At 41.1% G+C, this 18,231-nt stretch overlaps 1 protein-coding gene across 3 annotated transcripts in view; it reads right to left on the bottom strand.

Annotated features, from left to right (window-relative positions):
• mapk4 (mitogen-activated protein kinase 4) overlaps positions 1-18,231 on the bottom strand; it is an 87,057-nt gene that overhangs the window by 15,688 nt on the left and 53,138 nt on the right. For all 3 annotated transcript variants that reach the window (XM_008120456.3, XM_062972556.1, XM_003227288.4), the window contains exon 3: positions 7,045-7,189. In XM_008120456.3, the coding sequence (XP_008118663.1) occupies positions 7,045-7,189 (145 nt within the window). The remainder of the gene's footprint in view (positions 1-7,044; positions 7,190-18,231) is intronic.

The raw sequence follows: 18,231 nt of genomic DNA on the forward strand, positions 1-18,231 counted from the left end.
ATTGTATGTAGACCAGCATATTGGAAAGATAACAAGTTGGGAAGGACTGATGTACACTGTTCCAGGATCTGGTCTATTCATTGTTTTGATACACAAGTCAGTGTGTGCTTTTCCTTTGCTTCGCATTCTTTCTAACCTGTTGTTAGATCCACTTGTTGTGTTTTTAAAAAAATAATCTGGTTCCATGATAGAAAGCATTTTCCACTACTTACTCCCCCTGCTCCCTGCAGTTTCTTTGGGTGGAGAAGCATGTCCTCAGCATGATGTGAAAACACTTCACTATTTGTGTAAGACAACAGTTTTTGAAGTACAAGCCCTAGTTGCTGCTGGGGGTCTCTGGGAGGGCGGCTGAAGAATGCGGAGGCATGCTGTGTCCCACGATCCAAGCCCCAAACAAACCAATCCATCCAAAATGGATTGCAAAATAATCTGAATTTTATATGCATTCCTGTTTTATGAGATTATCCTCTACATCGATCAAAATCAGAGTCTGGAAACACTGTATACATATGTGTATATTCAAGTCCTGTTGTTGGATTTTGTTTATGGCAATCCTATGAATGAGAGGCCCTGTTATCCCTTGACTGAATCGATCCAGTTATAAAGTAACCTTATTTTCCTACTGTCTTCTACTTTACAAAGAATCATCTTTTGTAAAAGTATCTGAAGCTATCATATAATATGTCCAATATATGATAGCTTCAGTTCAGTCATTTTTGCCTTCTCCTGAGAGTTCAGGCTTGATTTGTTCCAAGGAACATTCTTTGTCTTTGTGGTTAAAAAAACAACAACACTCCTTTGGCATCAAATGAGTTGATTTCGTCTTTTCTTCAATGTCCATCTGTCACATTCATACATAGAATATGGTGGCATGGATGATTAGGACACTGATATTTAATACTATAGTGCTACACTCAAAGACCTTATCTAATTCTCCATTGCTGTCCTTCTAAGTCTTACTGTATACTGATAAAAATAATTCTGTTGGGCACCACATTTTTCTAATCCATATTGGTTGTGCAGTGACTCTATTAATGCCTTACACATTGTAGTGAGATCGCCATAACCTGCCAAAAGCAACTTCGTCTTAGGTGCTGGTCTGGATTTCCAATTCTTGTTTTCAGCCACACAACGATGGCCACTCTACATTTTTCTGCCATGTATCCAATTATGGGCATCACAATTTAAGAGAGGTATTGACAAGGCAGAACGTGTTCAGAGGAGGGCGACTAAAATGATCAAAGGTCTGGAGAAGAACTGACATGATCACCATGTTTAAATATGTAAAAGGGTATCATAAGGAAGATGGAACAGGCTTGCTTTCTGCTTCCCTGGAGACTAGGACTAGGAGCAGTGGGTCCAAATTACAGGAAAGGAGATTCCTCCTGAACATTGGGAAGAATGTCCTGACTGTAAGAGCTGTTCAGCAGTGGAACTCTCTGCTTTGGAGTGTGGTGGAAGCTCCTTCTTTGGACGCTTGTAAACAGATGCTGGATGGCCATCTATCAGGGGTGCTTTGATTGTGCTTTTCCTGCATGGCATAAAAGGGTTGGACTGGATGGTCCTTGGGGTCTCTTGCAACTCCATGATTCTATGATATCATATACAAATAACCATGTTTAAGTAGGAGATGTGCTAGACTTTATACTGATATGCAAAAATCTGCACAAATCAACCTTAACAAAATTAAATCTGGGAAAAAGCCACTTCCAGATGGGAATACTCTCATCCTCATCAACTAGATCTGCCCACCCAGAACTATACAGTAATGCCACCTGTTAAGATAGCCACGTGCCTAAAAGGCTAGGTTTTCTGTATAACTTCAAGGTAAAATGTAAGGATTCTTGAAACAGATATAAACCCCAATAAACATGCACTGCAAATGGTCATCATGGATGCCACGTGTCAGGATTAGTATGCCTATGAAGTAAGTCCTTTTTTGAGTCCAGGTAGAAAGCCCATTGGCCTTCTTCTGATTTCTGAAGTATAATCTACATTTTTATGAATGACTGAGCCAAGGTATCAAAAATTCTGCAACAATTCTGATGTCTTTATGGTCCATTTTACAGTTCTGTAAATCTTCTAGTGTCAATGTTTTTCTTTTCTAAATATTCAAGTATAACCCTCAATTTGCGCTTTCTTTCTTAACTTTTATCAGTAATCAGACCGAGTCATCATAATTTTCCTCCTCCTCCTCCTCCTCCTCCTCCTCCTCCTCCTCCTCCTCCTCCTCCTCCTCCACCTCCTCCTCCTCCTCCTCCTCCTCCTCCTCCTTATTACTTTCTGCCAGTAATAGGATGTTATCTGTGCATCTTAAATCGCTGTTTATTCTTCCTCCAATTTTCACACCTTCCTCCTCTGAGCGTAATTCTGCTCGAAGGGAAGCAGACTGAGGGTTATTAGCTATGACAGAAAATAGAACCTGCACATACGAAAACAGTATGACTCCTTCTGTCTCCAAAGTTCAGCGGTGGGTGTTATTGCTTAGATAGCTAAAACAGCAGCTCTAAGTGCAAGGAAGTGGCATCAGCAAACTCAGAAGGGTTTCAAGGGGTGGAGAAGTACTAAAAATGGAAAGAAAAGGTCTAAGTGCAGGATGGGGGGGGGGGGGGGGGGGAAGGACCCTAAACATTAAAAAAAAAAGAGGTTCAAGCACACTCAGGGTCCAGAGATTCCCAAGTTGTTGTTTTGGAAAGAAAAGGAGAGGATGCAATTTCTGCAATAGAATGGAATAGGTTGAAGAAGGCAGTAGCTGGTTCATTGGAAAAATGAATGAGAACATTGTATAGGTAAAGGTAAAGGTTTTCCCCTGACTTAATGTCCAGTCATGTCTGACTCTGGGGGTTGGTGCTCATCTCCATTTCTAAGCTGAAGAGCCGGCGTTGTCCGTAGACACCTCCAAGGTCATGTGGCCGGCATGACTGCATGGAGTGGCGTTACCTTCCCGCCGGAGCGGTACCTATTGATCTACTCACATTTACGTGTTTTCGAACTGCTGGAGCTAACAGCGGCCGCTCCCGCCGCTCCCGGGGATTGAACCTGGGACCTTTCGGTCTCCAGCTCAGTGCTTTAACGCACTTCGCCACTGGTACTTCCACATATTGTCACCGATCCCATCAATATATCTGAATACCAGATAACTTTTACATCTGCCTCTGAGGTGTACTTATAGCTTCATGGAGTAGTGGTCTGAGCATTGAACTGACTTTGGAAACCAGGGTTCAGTTCCCTACTCATCTTGTTGCATCACAGACCTCTGCTTCAAATGACCGGTGCCTGCCACTGCAGCTATAAGCATCAGAGGAAACAAAGGACCAATTTTGGCTTGTTCTTGTTCTTTTGACCTGACTAGGTTCTCACCCTGTCTCTGCTGTTCAATGCCCAGCCTTAACCTCATGCACTGTTGTCATTTGACTCACACTCTTTCTGTTCTGAGACCTTATCACACAAGGCTCAAAAACAGCCTTGCAAATCCATCTTGTTTTGAACTGGAGTACACCAGATTAGCCAATGATGTTATTACACCAACACCTTCTACAAGAACTTGCAAGAAACCTGAAAGTGCTTTTTTCTTCCCAATCCATACATTTCCCTTCTTCATCCATGCCCCTTTTTCCCTATGAAGAATTACACAATTATTTGAATGGCTATTTTTCTTAAGGAAGCAAACAGGGTGAAAGTGGGAAGTTGTGGCCTTGCAGCCAGAGGTCCTCTTGGGATGCTCTCCAGAAGTGAAATAGCAAGACGTTTGAGGATGGGGAAGTGAACCAGTTGAAAGTGATGCCCACAGTCACATGTCACTGTCCCCAATCTCACTGCAGAACCACTTTTAGATTTAGAACCACACCACCTGGAAACACTTTGAACACCAATTCAATGAGCTTTCAGCTACCTAAAAATGGCTTTTCCACATTTATTGAAAAGCATTGCTTTGAAATGACTTGACAACTGGTTTGGAATGAGTTTTGAATGATGTTGTGTGATTCTGCTCATGGATGCACAAAAAGCCTCATGCAATAATCTTATTGAACATGAATTGTATTATGTTGGTAAAGGTGAAGGTTTTCCCCTGACATTAAGTCCAGTCATGTCCGACTTTGGGGGTGGTGCTCATCTCCATTTCTAAACCGAAGAGCCAGCATTGTCCGTAAATGCCTCCAAGGTTATGTGGCCAGCACGACTGCACGGAGCACTGTTACCTTCCCACCGGAGCAGTACCTACTGATCTACTCACATTTGCATATTTTTAAACTGCTAGGTTGGCAGAAGCTGGGGCTAATAGTGGGAGCTCACTCCGCTCCCTGGATTCGAACCGCCGACCTTTCGGTCCGCAAATTCAGCAGCTCAGTGGTTTAACCCACTGCACCACCGGGGGCTCCTATATTCTTTGCCCACCCCCTAATTAGGATGGAAACATTAGAAGGACCATGTTGGATCAACTACTGGGGTTTCTACTTCACACTAAGTTGAGTTTAATTCATGAACAAGAGACTGCCAAGAGATCTGCTCAGGTCTTGCAAACTCAGACCTGTGGGTTCCTTTATTGAATTGGTCCTCTTTTCTTCCTTAACAGTGTTTTCACACAATGGCTAGCTTCCTATGGGACTTAAAGATCGGTTATTTCCCCTCACCCGCTCCATCTAAACCGCATCTTTAGTCTCATTTCAAACATTCTCCAAAGGAAAAAAAATGCAGAAACTTAAACAAGAGATCTCAGACAATGCCTAGCAAACGCATATTATGTCCTTGATTGTTGCTGATGATGCTTTTCTTTTGCTTTATGCAATCCAAAAGCAGCACCTCAAGCAAGGCAGCCCTTTAAATTCTGCTGAGAAGGAAGCTATTTAAAATCTTGTGGGATTCATATCTTTATAGGAACCTCATCTAAAAGATGAGAGAAATATCCTCTGTTTTCGTTATGGCAGTTTTGCCCCCGGGGCTTCTTAAAAAGAAAATACTCCAGCGAGAACAGGCGGCTTCCTCACCTGCTAGAAGCTTGCTGGCAGAGTCTCTATGCAACAGCTGGAAAAGAGGACCATTAATATTTATTCAGGCATCAAATGCACCCCCTGATGCCACAGAACAAATAACCGTCCCTCCTTTTCAGTTTGACCCATCCGTCTTTCTTCTCTGCCATTATTATTATACCATCAGAGCCTATTATTTATTTTGCAAGGCTGCAGGATGTTGACACTTTAGCAAGCAACTGTGCACAGCTTTCTCTAAATATATAATAAGCTTCATTAATAATAGATTCTAACTGTTGGTTGACCAAAATAATGTCACCCTAAAAGACCTGGCTGCAGTGACTGTGGTACAGAGCAGAGATGACCAGCTTCTTCGGTTTAGGGGATCACTTTCTCCCTTTGGGGTCAGAATTTCCTGGCACTTTCCACCTAAGATATGGCAACAGTTTCAAGCTCCTCAGACTAAAGAAGGTGATTGGGGCACACACGTGTTGTTGGTATGTGCCTTCAAGCCGTTTCCAACTGATGGTGACCTTATCTCAGGGGTTTCTGGCAAATGTACATGGTAATTTTTTTAAAAGGCTAAGGCAGGACCTGGACTCCACTATGAGTTTCCTTAGCTTGCAATGTTCCAACAGTTTGCAATCAGTGTAAAAAATGGATGCCCATTTGGTATTCTATGCAACATTTCACAAAAAGTCACTGAACACAACTGAGTTTCAGATTCCAACTTTCAAACCTGTTCAAAACTTGCACTCAGGTGTTCGTAGTCACTCCCTTTGAACCACAGGTTTGTGAGGTTTTAATTGTGAAACACGTTTGCACATTCTGTGTATGAGTGTACCTTCCAGTTGACTTATGGCAAACCCATAAATTTCATAGAGTTTTCTTAGCCATGGACTAGTCTGTGGTGGTTTTGCCAGTTCCTTCCTATGAAATATACCCTGGAGCACCTGGAATTCCTTGTGGGTCTCCCATTCTCATACTAACCAGAACTGACCATGCTTTGCTTCCAAGATCAGAAGGGAATTGATGCCTTTGGGGAACATTTCTTAAAGCAACCAAACACGGAGGCAAAGAGGGCAGCACTCACACAGTTTGATCTCTTAATTCTTGTATATGAGCAATAAAATCGGTGACACATCTTTGGGCAGTTAAGAGTGTATGCATCCTAAAGAGGATTGAGAGTAGCAAGGTTGGAGAGCCAAGTAACCACATACAAGAAGTTAGAAAAGCAGCTCTCTGTTGTTTTGCCTGATTCGATCTAACACCCAAAGCTTAGTCCTGCTATATACAGTCCTATCACCTAGCCAACCTACCCTAAAAGGCTGTGTGTTTGCTGTTGAGGAGCAAAACATCTTTCTGTTGCTTTTTGTTTTTTAAAACATATTTTCAAAACAGGGACCAACTACTTGTATATTGCTTTTTCTGATATTTTCAAAACTATAAATGGAATGACATGATTTCTAGCAGTACCAGCAAGCCACAAAAATGTGGTTTGTAAAGGTTTCACATGCCATATGTTTCTACTGTACATTTTTATTGCACGTCTTTGAGTTGTTTGTGACTTATGGCAATCCTATCATGGGGTCTCCTTGATAAGATTTATCCATGGCTGAGGTCCCATCTACACTGTCATATAATGCAGTTTCATAATGCAGCTTAATTGTACTGAACTGGATTATATGGCAGTGTAGACTCATATAAAGCAGTTTGAGGCAGTTAAACTGCATTATGAAACTGCATTATATGGCAATATCGATGGGTCCGGAGTGGAGATTTGAAACCTACTTTCGCACAGTCCTAGGTTGGATCTACACTGACATATAATGCCGTTTCAGATGGAATGTATATTGACAGCACTGAACTGGATTATACAGCAGACTAGACTCATATAATCCAGTTCAACTCAGTTAATCTGCATTTTGAAACTGCACTATATGGCAGTGTAGATCCAGCCCTAGTCTTAACCTGGCAGTTCCCAAGTATATAAGAATGTACAGGAAATGTCCAGACACTAAAAGCTCCACCAAGGAGAGAAGGGAAAGGGTCAAAACGGACAGGGCTAGAGACTTACCAGCAAAGAGCATCTTTCCTGTAAGCATCTCTGCTAAAATGCAACCAGCTGCCCACATGTCAATCGCTTTGGTGTAGTTGTTGGGTGACAGGAGCAAACGAGGAGATCGATACCATTTTGTTACCAAGCCTTCAGACAGGTAACCCTGAAAAAATAAAAGAGAGATTGCTGATCAGTTTTGCCATCATTTGCCAAATGACTACAGAATAGAGTTTGTCTTCAATGCATGCATCTCAACATACCAGCTTTTGGCTTTAGCATCCTGCAAAGCTTTCAGATGCAACTCAACTGTTTGTCTTTTTCAGACTGTCTATTCTCATCATATGGAGGCAATAGAGGTTAACTCAGGCATGGTCAAACTTGGGCCCTCCAGGTGTTTTGGACTTCAACTCCCACAATTGTGGGAGTTGAAGTCCAAAACACCTGGAGGGCCAAAGTTTGACCATCCTCTTCAATCCTCCTAGCAAAAATATCAGCTTGGCCTAGCTAATTATTTTCACATGAAAACACTTTTGACTTATAACATTTTTGCACATTGGTTAACAACTAGAGTTGTGTTGACAGTTTCATAGCTCGTGCAGCATGTCTACAATTTCACCAAGCACTCCCCTTTTCCTTTCAAGCCTATTATCAATGTTGTCAGGGTGAGAAATTTGCTTCATTTTTTGCGGTCAGATTTTCAAGATTAGAATGTCTTTGTCCATTTCTGTTTGCATGCAATTTCTGGTTCCAAGCAGACAGAGTGAAGAGTGCATTGAGCCCCAGTAAATGATGGTACCAACAGAGACACACAATTATGGGAAGCTAGGATTAGAAATACAATTGGCCCTCCCCATTTGCAGGTTTCATTTTTGCAGATTTGATTATTCACAGATTTGATTAATGTGGTTTCAGTAAGAATCTCCAGGGCCCCATCTATACAACCATATAATGCAGATTGAAATTGCATAATATGGGACGAGATCACATTAGTGTTAGAGAACGGAGGCTGTCGTCTCTCTATTGCCCAGTTTGCTTCTGCAGAATTTTGGGAAATGTAGTTTCGGGAAGCCAAGACCTCTTAGCGAAGAATTCCAAAGGCCTCGTCCTAAATTACATTTCCCAGAATTCTGCAGGAATAAACCAGGTGATGGGAAAGAAAAGCTTCTATTCTATAACACTAATGTGAATTCATCCATGGTCAGCATAGACTCACATAATACAGTTTAACTGCACTGAATGGCATTATATAAATCTACACTGACCATATAATGCAGTTTCAAATTGCATTATATGGCAGTGAAAATGGAGCCTAGGTTTTCCAGTCTGATTCTATAGTTAGTCATCTTCAAATCAAGTTCTTTTGGTCAGAACAAACGCCCCTTCTGCACTGTGATATAAAATCCAGAATTATCTGCCTTAAACTGTATTATATGGCAGAGTAAACTCATATAATCCAGTTCAAAGAAAATAATCTGGATTATATGGCAGTGTAGAAGAGGCCAAAGGAAAAGGTCTTCTTGGTGGCTACTCCCAGTCGAGACCCTAATAGCCTTGTCTTTGCTCTCCTTAAAACATGCTACCAAGTTTCTAGAACTGTACTAAGATGAACTTTTAATGGTGTGATCTTGTGATTTATAGGGTGTATGTAGCCTGCCAATGGATACCAGCTGCTGTAGGCAATGTTTCAGAGGAAGGAATAGACAAAACCACTTCTGAGTCTTCCTTGCCTAAGAAAACCCTATGAAATCCATGGGGTCACCATAAGTTAACACTAGCTTAAAGGCACATACACACCACACATATACAGCCTTTTCATGTAAACCGTTTGTAAGCCGCCTTGAGTCCCTTTGGGGTAGAGAAAGGCGGGATATAAATATTGTAAATAAATAAAATAAATAAATTCATGTATTTCAGTATTTTGACTTCTTAATTTGTTTAACTGTTTTTAAAATAACTTTTATATTTATAATTTTGTTGAAGTTTTGGTATAATTTCAATCTGTATTGATCCATTTTATTGGGGGAAAGGAGATATATTTATACTCATCTATACACATAGTAAAAATGAAAATGTGTATGTGTGAATGTGGCAGTTGTGTCCATTTACACAGACAGCCGGACAGCCTCCAGCCTCTACAAACAACTTTGAACTTGATTGAACTTGAAATTTGAGAGTTATAGTTCACCCATATTCAGGGAACACTGAACTCATCTGATGACGGATCTGGACCAAACTTGGCACATAAATTCTACATGCCCAACTGAAAATACTGGTGGACATTGGGGGTGATTGATCTTTAACTCTGGAAGTTATAGTTCACCTGTATTCCGTGAGCCCTCTGAACCCCACCAATGATGGATCTGGACCAAACTTGGCACACAGACCCAACGCTGCCAACTTTGCATACTTGTGGACTTTGGGGTGATTGACCTTGGCATCAGAGAGTTATAGTTCATTTGTATTCAGGGAACACTGAACCCAGTAAGTGACAGATCTGGACCAAACTTGGCACACAGACCCAACATGGCCAAGTACGCATACTGGTGGGGTTCAAAGAGTGTTGACCTTGGAATATATGAGTTGTAGTTCACCCTTTTCAAATAACCCGGGCACCACCGGGTACCCAAGCCTGTACATGACTAAAATGCAAACAATAACAGATCTCTGACTTCAGTGAATTCAGGGTCTTTTGTCTGGAACTATAGAAATAATGAAGTTTGACACCACTTTGTCCCCATCTACACTGCCATATAGTCCAGATTCTGCATCCAGATTATCCACTTTGAACTGGATTGTATCGCAGTGCAGCCTCATGTAATCCAGTTCAAAGTAGATAATCTGGATTCAGAAACTGGATCATATGGCAGTGTAGCTCCAGCCTTTGAAAGCCATTACTCAATGCTATGGGATCCTAGGAGTTGCAGTTTTTCAAGGCCAAGGAATACTGGTGCCTGACCAAACTACATCTCAGGATCCCATAGTATTGATTCATGGCATTTAAGGTGGTTTAGATGCATCCCCAGGTGCCATACTGGTTCTCTCTCACATTACTAGTGTTCAGAATTACAGTTTGCACACTTCTCCTTACTTGTTTTGATTTTTAAAATGTCCCATTTTTCTACCTATTAGCTACAACGTGGCCTGCACTCAAAATAGCAAATATTAAATTGTAACCAGATGCAAAGCAAATGTCTTCCAATTGAAATTCTTAAAATAATTATACCAATATATAACAAGGATGTTGAGAATCTCTTAAAGAGCTTGCCTCATCCCTGCAACCGTTCTTATCTGTTCCCATTACCATTTTACAGCTGTGTTAATCTGATTAATGGGTCCATTCCAGCAACACAAAAGCCAGACTGTCATATGCAATCATCCATTAGACTTCCATTATTTCTAGCAGCCAACGCAAGCATCTTCCTTGAAACCAGCACATTTTGAATCAAATCATCATTACTATACACACAGATGATTTTTTGGTAGCTCTATACAGTAGGCTCTCAGTTAACAGTGACTAAAGTAACAACAACAATAATAATAATAATAATAATAATAACAACAACAACAACAACAACAACTTTATTATTATACCCCGCCTCCATCTCCCTGCAGGGACTCGGGGCAGCTAACATGGGGCCAAACCCAAAATTCCACAATAAACAAAATAAAATATTTTCATAATAAAACAAACATCATTGACACTTAACACTGCATAAATTAAACTAAACATTTTAACAACAATATAATGCTGAATAAACTGCCATGTAAAAACAATAGAGCAGATTAAAATAATAAAAGGTTGGGCAATAGTGCAAAGAGTACATGATTAAAATCTAATGAGGTAGATAAAAATGCTGTATTAAAGAGGAGAAATTCAAGGTGGAAAAACGAGGATAGTGATTACCAAATGGGGCAGAACTAGCAAAAAAAAAGTCCAGGAAATAATACTTTACATTTAAAAAAAGCAGATTTAAGTAATACAGTAAAAGAGTAAAACTGTATTATATTGATGATTTTATTACACACACCACAGGAAACAAGGTAATCAAGCCATGGTTTAAGAAGGCTTGATGAGGATACATGCTCACTCCATCACTTAGGGATCTCTCCTTTCCATATCTAATAAAATAATTCGCCTTTGGCTTATCACATGGCAGATAGATGCATCCTCCCAATCCGTCGGATGTTCCCCCATGTCACTGTCTTCCCTTTTACTTTTTTCTCTTTTTGCAGATCTTACACAACCCCACAAGTTTGTGACCTTTGTCCAAATGGAGAAACCTAAAAACAGTATTTTGGTTCAGTGGAGCTGCGCAATGCTAAACCACTTCTTTCAATGGGAAACCCACAATCTGTTAACAGAGGGAGAGGTGCCAATGAACCTCAGACAGGTATAACATCACACCTCAAATACCACACCTTTGATGTGCGAGGAGACATTAAAGACAAGTGGAGTCAATTCCCACACGTCTCGCAAAAGATACTGTTTGAAGATCCTCTGCCTCTGGGTTGCGTCATGCAATGGGGCTTGTAGGATCCAGTATGCAAAAGGCATCGGAGATGGATTACTGTGCTGTGGGATAAGGTCCTAAATGTTATCTCTAAGAATCTCTAGGTCTTTCGGCTTGACTCCATGGTCAATCTCCACTAAAAGTTGACCACAGACATATGCTGAAGTACCTAGAGATACCTAGAGAGAACAGCTCTCTAATTATATCTAGATCCTCCAGTGAGATTGTATAGTGAACCTCTGATGGGAGTTGATTGTTGATTCGTGCTGGAGACCTAGAGATTCCTGTATTCATAACAACAACAACAACAACAACAACAACAACAACAACAACAACTTTATTTATAACCAGCCTACATCTCCCCGAGGGGACTCGGAGTGGTTCACATGGGGACCTAGCCCAAGAATAAAACAGATAAAAAGTTAAACTTGCAAATGTGGAAGTCCTACTGTATATCTCACAATGGCTCTTAGTAGGCAAAAGAGGAAAATCCTCTTCCAACATAAGAAAGGTAAAAGGTAAAGGTTTCCCCTGACATTAAGTCCAATCATGTCTGACTCTGGGGGTTGGAGCTCTTCTCCGTTTCTAAGCTGAAGAGCCGGCGTTGTTCGTAGACACCTCCAAAGTCATGTGGCCGGCATGACTGCATGGAGCGCCATTACCTTCCCGCCAGAGCAGTACCAATTGATCTATTTCTTTATTTATTTCAATCATTTATACCCCGCCCTTCTCACCCGAGGGGACTCAGGGTGGCTTACAAGTGGCAATTGATGCTGTTACACTGATATCTACTCACATTGGCATGTTTTCAAACTGCTAGGTTGGCAGAAGCTGGAGCTAACAGCGGGCGCTCATTCCGCTTCCGGGATTTGAACCTGGGACCTTTCGGTCTGCAAGTTCAGCAGCTCAATGCTTTAACACACTTCACCACCGGGGCTCCTTCTTCCAACATACACAATAGAAATATCCAGGATTGATGACAGTATGAATTTACAACACTTGTTCTAAAATCCTTTTTTGCACTGATAACAAATCCGCAAACCTCTGGATTCCTGCTATACATGGCAACCCATTATGCATGCAAAAGGAGCAAGCACATGGGCCTCGTGGGAAGAGTGTTGCCTGATGAAGAAGCCAGCACCAATCTCTCGCTGCTCATATTATAAGCAGTGTTGTATTTGCTCTGGACGGCATGTGTAGATAGAAATGCTCCCCAAGCTAATGCAACGTGACAGCTGCTGTATGACCCAGCCAGCATCCTTGCAGGAGCGAAAAAAGAATGTGTTGAACTTCCCTTTGCCTCTCTCTGTACTTTTCCAGAATCAGTGTGTATCTTCTCAACCATATTGCCAAACTGGGAATTGAAGTGATGCAGTAACAGGATTCAACCGCAACACAGTTACACAACCTGGTTCCGAATAATCTATATTCACATCACCTTGAAAATTACTGATCTATACAAGGCAGAGACAGTCTGGTCCTTGCACAACAGAATCATAGTGATTTCGGCTAGAACCACAGTTAAGAGGATGCGTTCCCGGTGAGCATAAGTTAAACCAGTTAGGCCAGGGCAGAGAACAAACTCACCTGGCTGAAGACAAGTCACAGAGGTTTATTACAATTTGGTCCAAATGGATGTGAGTTAGTACAAGTGATTTGCCTCAAAATATGCAGGCATAAGGTAAAGGTAAAGGTTTCCCCTGACGTTAAGTCCAGTCATGTCTGACTCTGGGGGTTGGTGCTCATCTCCATCTCTAAGCCAAAGAGCTGGCGTTGTCCGTAGACACCTCCAAGGTCATGTGGCTGGCATGACTGCATGGAGCGCCGTTACCTTCCCGCTGGAGCGGTACCTATTGATCTACTCACATTAGCATGTTTTCGAACTGCTAGGTTGGCAGAAGCTGGAGCTAACAGTGGCCGCTCATGCCGCTCCTGGAGTTTGAACCTGGGACCTTTCGGTCTCCAGCTCAGTGCTTTAACGCACGTCACCACTGGGGCTCCTTTATTTTGCATTAAAAACAGACAAAATACTTGACTCAGTGGAGAGGATTTGAGCCAGAACTGAGTAGAAGAAGCCGGGAATGGTGCCCACGAGGAATGACGTGTCTTTCCACAAGTTAAACAACACAAAAAATGGGACACCCTTCTGCTCACTCAATACATCTGGCTGTAGGAGGGAAGAAGCAGGCGCTACAAACTAGGAACTCCCCTGCCATATGGCAAGAAATGTGCTCAGAGATGCAATGAGATGGCAGCACATGGCTCACCATTCCCCTCTCCATGTTCTCATCTACAGTAGCAACCTCTTTCCGATCCCTGGAACTGAGAAATAAGACAAGCACATGGTTGAACACAGAACAAGCACCATTTCTGCCCACCTGCACCCATTACTCACGGCTGTCTTCAATATACCAAACGGATGGTGGTAGGTGTCCATGGTTCTGACGAGTGACTCTTTAGTGGGTGTTCTGGTAATATTCCTCCTGGCTAAAGTCACGAAGATGTGCCCAGGTGTCCCATGAGTGGCTCCTCCACAACATCATGCCTCATTTGCACTTGTGTGGACCACAAGCTTCTGCTGTTTTGGAGACTTTGGAAATCATGTTGTCGAAGGCTTTCATGGCCAGGATCATAGGGTTGTTGTACGTTTTCTGGGCTGTTTGGCCATGTTCCAGAAGTATTCTTTCCTGACATTTCACCCACATATATGGCAGGCATCCTCAGAGGTTATGAGGTCTTTTTTTTCCTGGATCTGAGTTGAGATCTTTGATGGCCTGTCTTTCTTTCCTTGTTATGTTGCTGGGGGGAAGTTTTGCCTTTCTCAGAATTCTTGCTGTTTCCATTCTTACTTCCTCCGCTTCTTCCTCAGGGAGCCGGCAAATTGCTGATTCGACATTAGCAGTGATGTTTTTTATTGGGATCCTGGTGGTGGTAACAGCAAAATTTCCTCCTTTTGCTAGTATACATACTTGGTCTTCAGTGAGTTGTCTGTCAGTCAGGTTGATGATGGTCCGTGACTTATCCAGTTCTGGTTTTGGCTGTTGCTTTTGGCATTTGTCGAATTTTTGTTTTTGTCTTTTGGTGTGGAGAGCCATGTCTTTCTCCATTTTTCTGTAGGTGAGGTTGTCTATTTTATCCCAGGCCTGGGTGTTCATCTTTTGGCTGATGTTGATATGCAGGTGCAGCAGTTCTTTGTCTGTGTTTGTGAGTTCTTTGCGGATGGTGTTTGGAAATCGTGTTTCTGGGTGCATCTGCACTGTAGAATGAATGCAGTTTGACAACAATCTAACTGCCATGGCTCAATGTTGTGGAATCATAGGTTTTGTAGTTTGATAAGGCACCAGAATTCTCTGGCAGAGCAAACTGAAGACCATCTAAATACAACTCCCTCCTGATTTCAGGAGGAATATTACAAGTGGTGTCAAACTGCATTCATTCCACAGTATTGATGCACCTTCAGACAACCTCTTTATTCAGTATTTTGGCTCTATGGGAAAATCAGCAGTCGTGACTGGAAGTCTCCATATTAGAGAGGCACTGAGTTTACTCTAAAAGAGCTATGAAAGGTTCTGAACCTATTTTGGAAATAGGGTTCAGTACTTTGAATAATAACTATAAACGTTTGGACCAAAAACAAAACTGCATTTGCCACCTTGATGATGTGGAATAAAGTAGTGACTGATGGAAAGCATCAATAGAGTCCAAAGTAAGTCTTATCCATGTCATAGAATTTCATAATGATTCTGATTTCTATGTATGCATGTGAAAGTTGGGCAGTGAAGAAAACAGACGGGAAGAAAATCAATTCTTTTTAAACTTGGTGCTGACGGATAGTTCTATAGATATTATGGACAATGACAGCGACAAATAAAAGAGCAAACTCTGTCTAAATTTTCATTCAAAGCCAAGATGACAAAAGTGAGGATGTCACCCTTTGAATATACATGAGTTCAGAGATGATATTGACAAGCTGGAATATGTCCAGAGAAGGGCGACCAAAATGGCCAAAGGTCTGGAAACCATATCCTATGAGTAACAGGGAGCTGGGAATGTTTAGCTGGGAGAAGAGAAGGTTAAGAGGTGACACAAGAATTCTATGATTCTGTGACTGTTTTTGATTTTAATTCCTAGGATCACAGACTAAAGCAGCATAGCTCTGATTGCTAGCTCGAGGAAACAAATAACTTGGAAAGACAGTCCCCAAATTAACATCTGACTTACGAATGACTCCTAGTTAAAAACTGGGGTGAGAGAACAGGAAATGAGAGAACTTTACCCCTAGGAAGGGAAATTCACTTCCGAAAGAGTTACATGAAAAAAGTATCTCCACTGAAGCTTTCTCACCAATCCTTGTTTCCACAACAAGCCACATCTTTCTAAATCCAGTTATCACAAGGACAGAAAGTGAAGTGAAATCTTCTGAACAGGGAGGGGAACAGACCACCAGAGAAGGGCGACTAAACACCACAGTAACCCTTTCCTATTGTGAGGGTTAAAGAGGCACCATGATATAATGAGTTGAATGGAAAGGCATGTGTCAACAGCTGATTGGCTGAGCCAGCCAGGAGCCAGAATTCCGATTGGCTGCTCTCTCTAGCTTGGTGCTGAGACAAACGGTTTTAATGGCCACTTTAATCTTGGGGAGTAAAGAGAGTGCTGACTGAAAATGGTCAGGAAGAAAATGGTTGCCATACTCTCCGAAGCCTGATTATTTATAAGGCAGATGAGGCATATTTAAAAACTATTTATTTCCTCTGTTCTCTGTGTGAATTCAGAGGGACTGCTGTATATATTGTTACCCCGTTTGAACTTTTGAACTGAAGTAAAAAATACTGTTACTTCTAACACAAGTCTGACACTTTATTATACTGCAGGGTTTATCTTGGTTCAAAAACTGTGGTAAAAGCTTCTATTTATTTATTTCCACAACCCCCAACACCTATGTTATCCAAAGCTGAAATATATATATATATTGGCTCGAGTTACACTTTAAAAATGTTCCAACTTAATACGCATTCAACTCAAGAACAAACTTACAGAACCTATCTTGTCCATAACCTGGGGGACTGCCTGTATAAGAATGTATGACTTTGCCACCACTACAGGCAAATAGCTGGACACAAGATGAGCCATTGCTCTAACTGACCATTGCAATTCTCATGACTGAACGTGGTTACACTAAAATCAAAGCATGGGAAGGTAACACTGTGTTAGTAAGTCTCTGGAGAAGAAATGAATTCTTGGCAGAAAGGGGGAAAAGGGGGGAAAAAACATAGGCTTGGGTTGCTGTGAGTTTTCCGGGCTGTATGACCATGTTCCAGAAGCATTCTCTCCTGACGTTTCACTCACATCTATGGCAGGCATCCTCAGAGGTGTGAGATCTGTTGGAAACTAGGCAAGTGGGGGTAGTCCAAGAAAGTAGCCTTTCCAAGCTCTGATCTCAGGGCACCATCAAATGATTTAAAATGGTGTAGTGAGTACCACAGAAATCACACAGTTTCTACAACAATTAGGTCCCAAACATCTGATGATATTCAGTATCTTGCATTTCAAAGGAGTGGCGTTAATTAGGCTTTACTGTAAGAACAGCCGACTTCTGAGAGAGAGTTGGGGGAGAAAAAAAACCACTAAAGCAAATCTTGCTCCCACTAAAATTAATTAGCCTGGCATTATATAATATCACTATAGCAAATGCCTAGTGTTTCATTGGATGGCAGGAAGCCTTCAATTCTCTGTGTGCAAAATGTAAGGAGAACATTAATTAGAAAGCCAAGCCAGACCTTGACCATAAGGAATTATGAATCACGGAGCAAAACCATCAGAAGGCTCCGCTTCAGTTCTACATCATTAGGTGCAAGGACCTTGATAATATTAAATATTTACTAGTATTTATATCTCCTGAAATGTGCTCAATATCTGTACCTTTTAAAAATTTCCACTGAATCAGCAGGTTGTGCATTTTAAGCACTGCTTTGAAGTGACTGCATTTTTCACATTAATAAGCTGTTCTGTATTGTGGCTGTCAAGATTGCAATTAGGAACTTCGTTTATATCCAGACTCCTTCTGAAAATTGGGACTCAAGCTGGCCAATTATTTGAAACAAATGCAATATAGCAAAAAACAAAATACTATTATCAATATTAAAATAGATTTAAATTGTTTTGGTGTTAATTGCTGCCACGTTGACTGTGACTTACAGCATGCCAATAAGAAAGAGACATTTAGCCACTTTCTTTATCAACACAACAGTTCAAGTCATGCAAACTCAGGATCATGGTTTCCTTGATTTAGTCTATATACCTATAGCTGCTTTGTGTCTTCTTTGTAGACAGAAAAAGTAGGGTATTATTATTATTAATAATAGTAATAATAATAATAATAATAATAATAATAATAATAATAATGGCTATCAAACATCTAAGAAATCTCACAAAATTTCACATCTGATGTACAGTAGAGTCTCACTTATCCAACACTCGCTTATCCAACATTCTGGATTATCCAACGCATTTTTGTAGTCAATGTTTTCAATACATCATGATATTTTGGTGCTAAATTCGTAAATACAGTAATTACTACATAGCTTTACAGTGTATTGAATTACTTTTTCTGTCAAATTTGTTGTTAAACATGATGTTTTGGTGCTTAATTTGTAAAATCATAACCTAATTTGATGTTTAACAGGCTTCTCCT

The sequence above is a fragment of the Anolis carolinensis genome, chromosome 2 (assembly GCF_035594765.1).
Source record: "Anolis carolinensis isolate JA03-04 chromosome 2, rAnoCar3.1.pri, whole genome shotgun sequence".
NCBI lineage: Eukaryota > Metazoa > Chordata > Lepidosauria > Squamata > Dactyloidae > Anolis > Anolis carolinensis.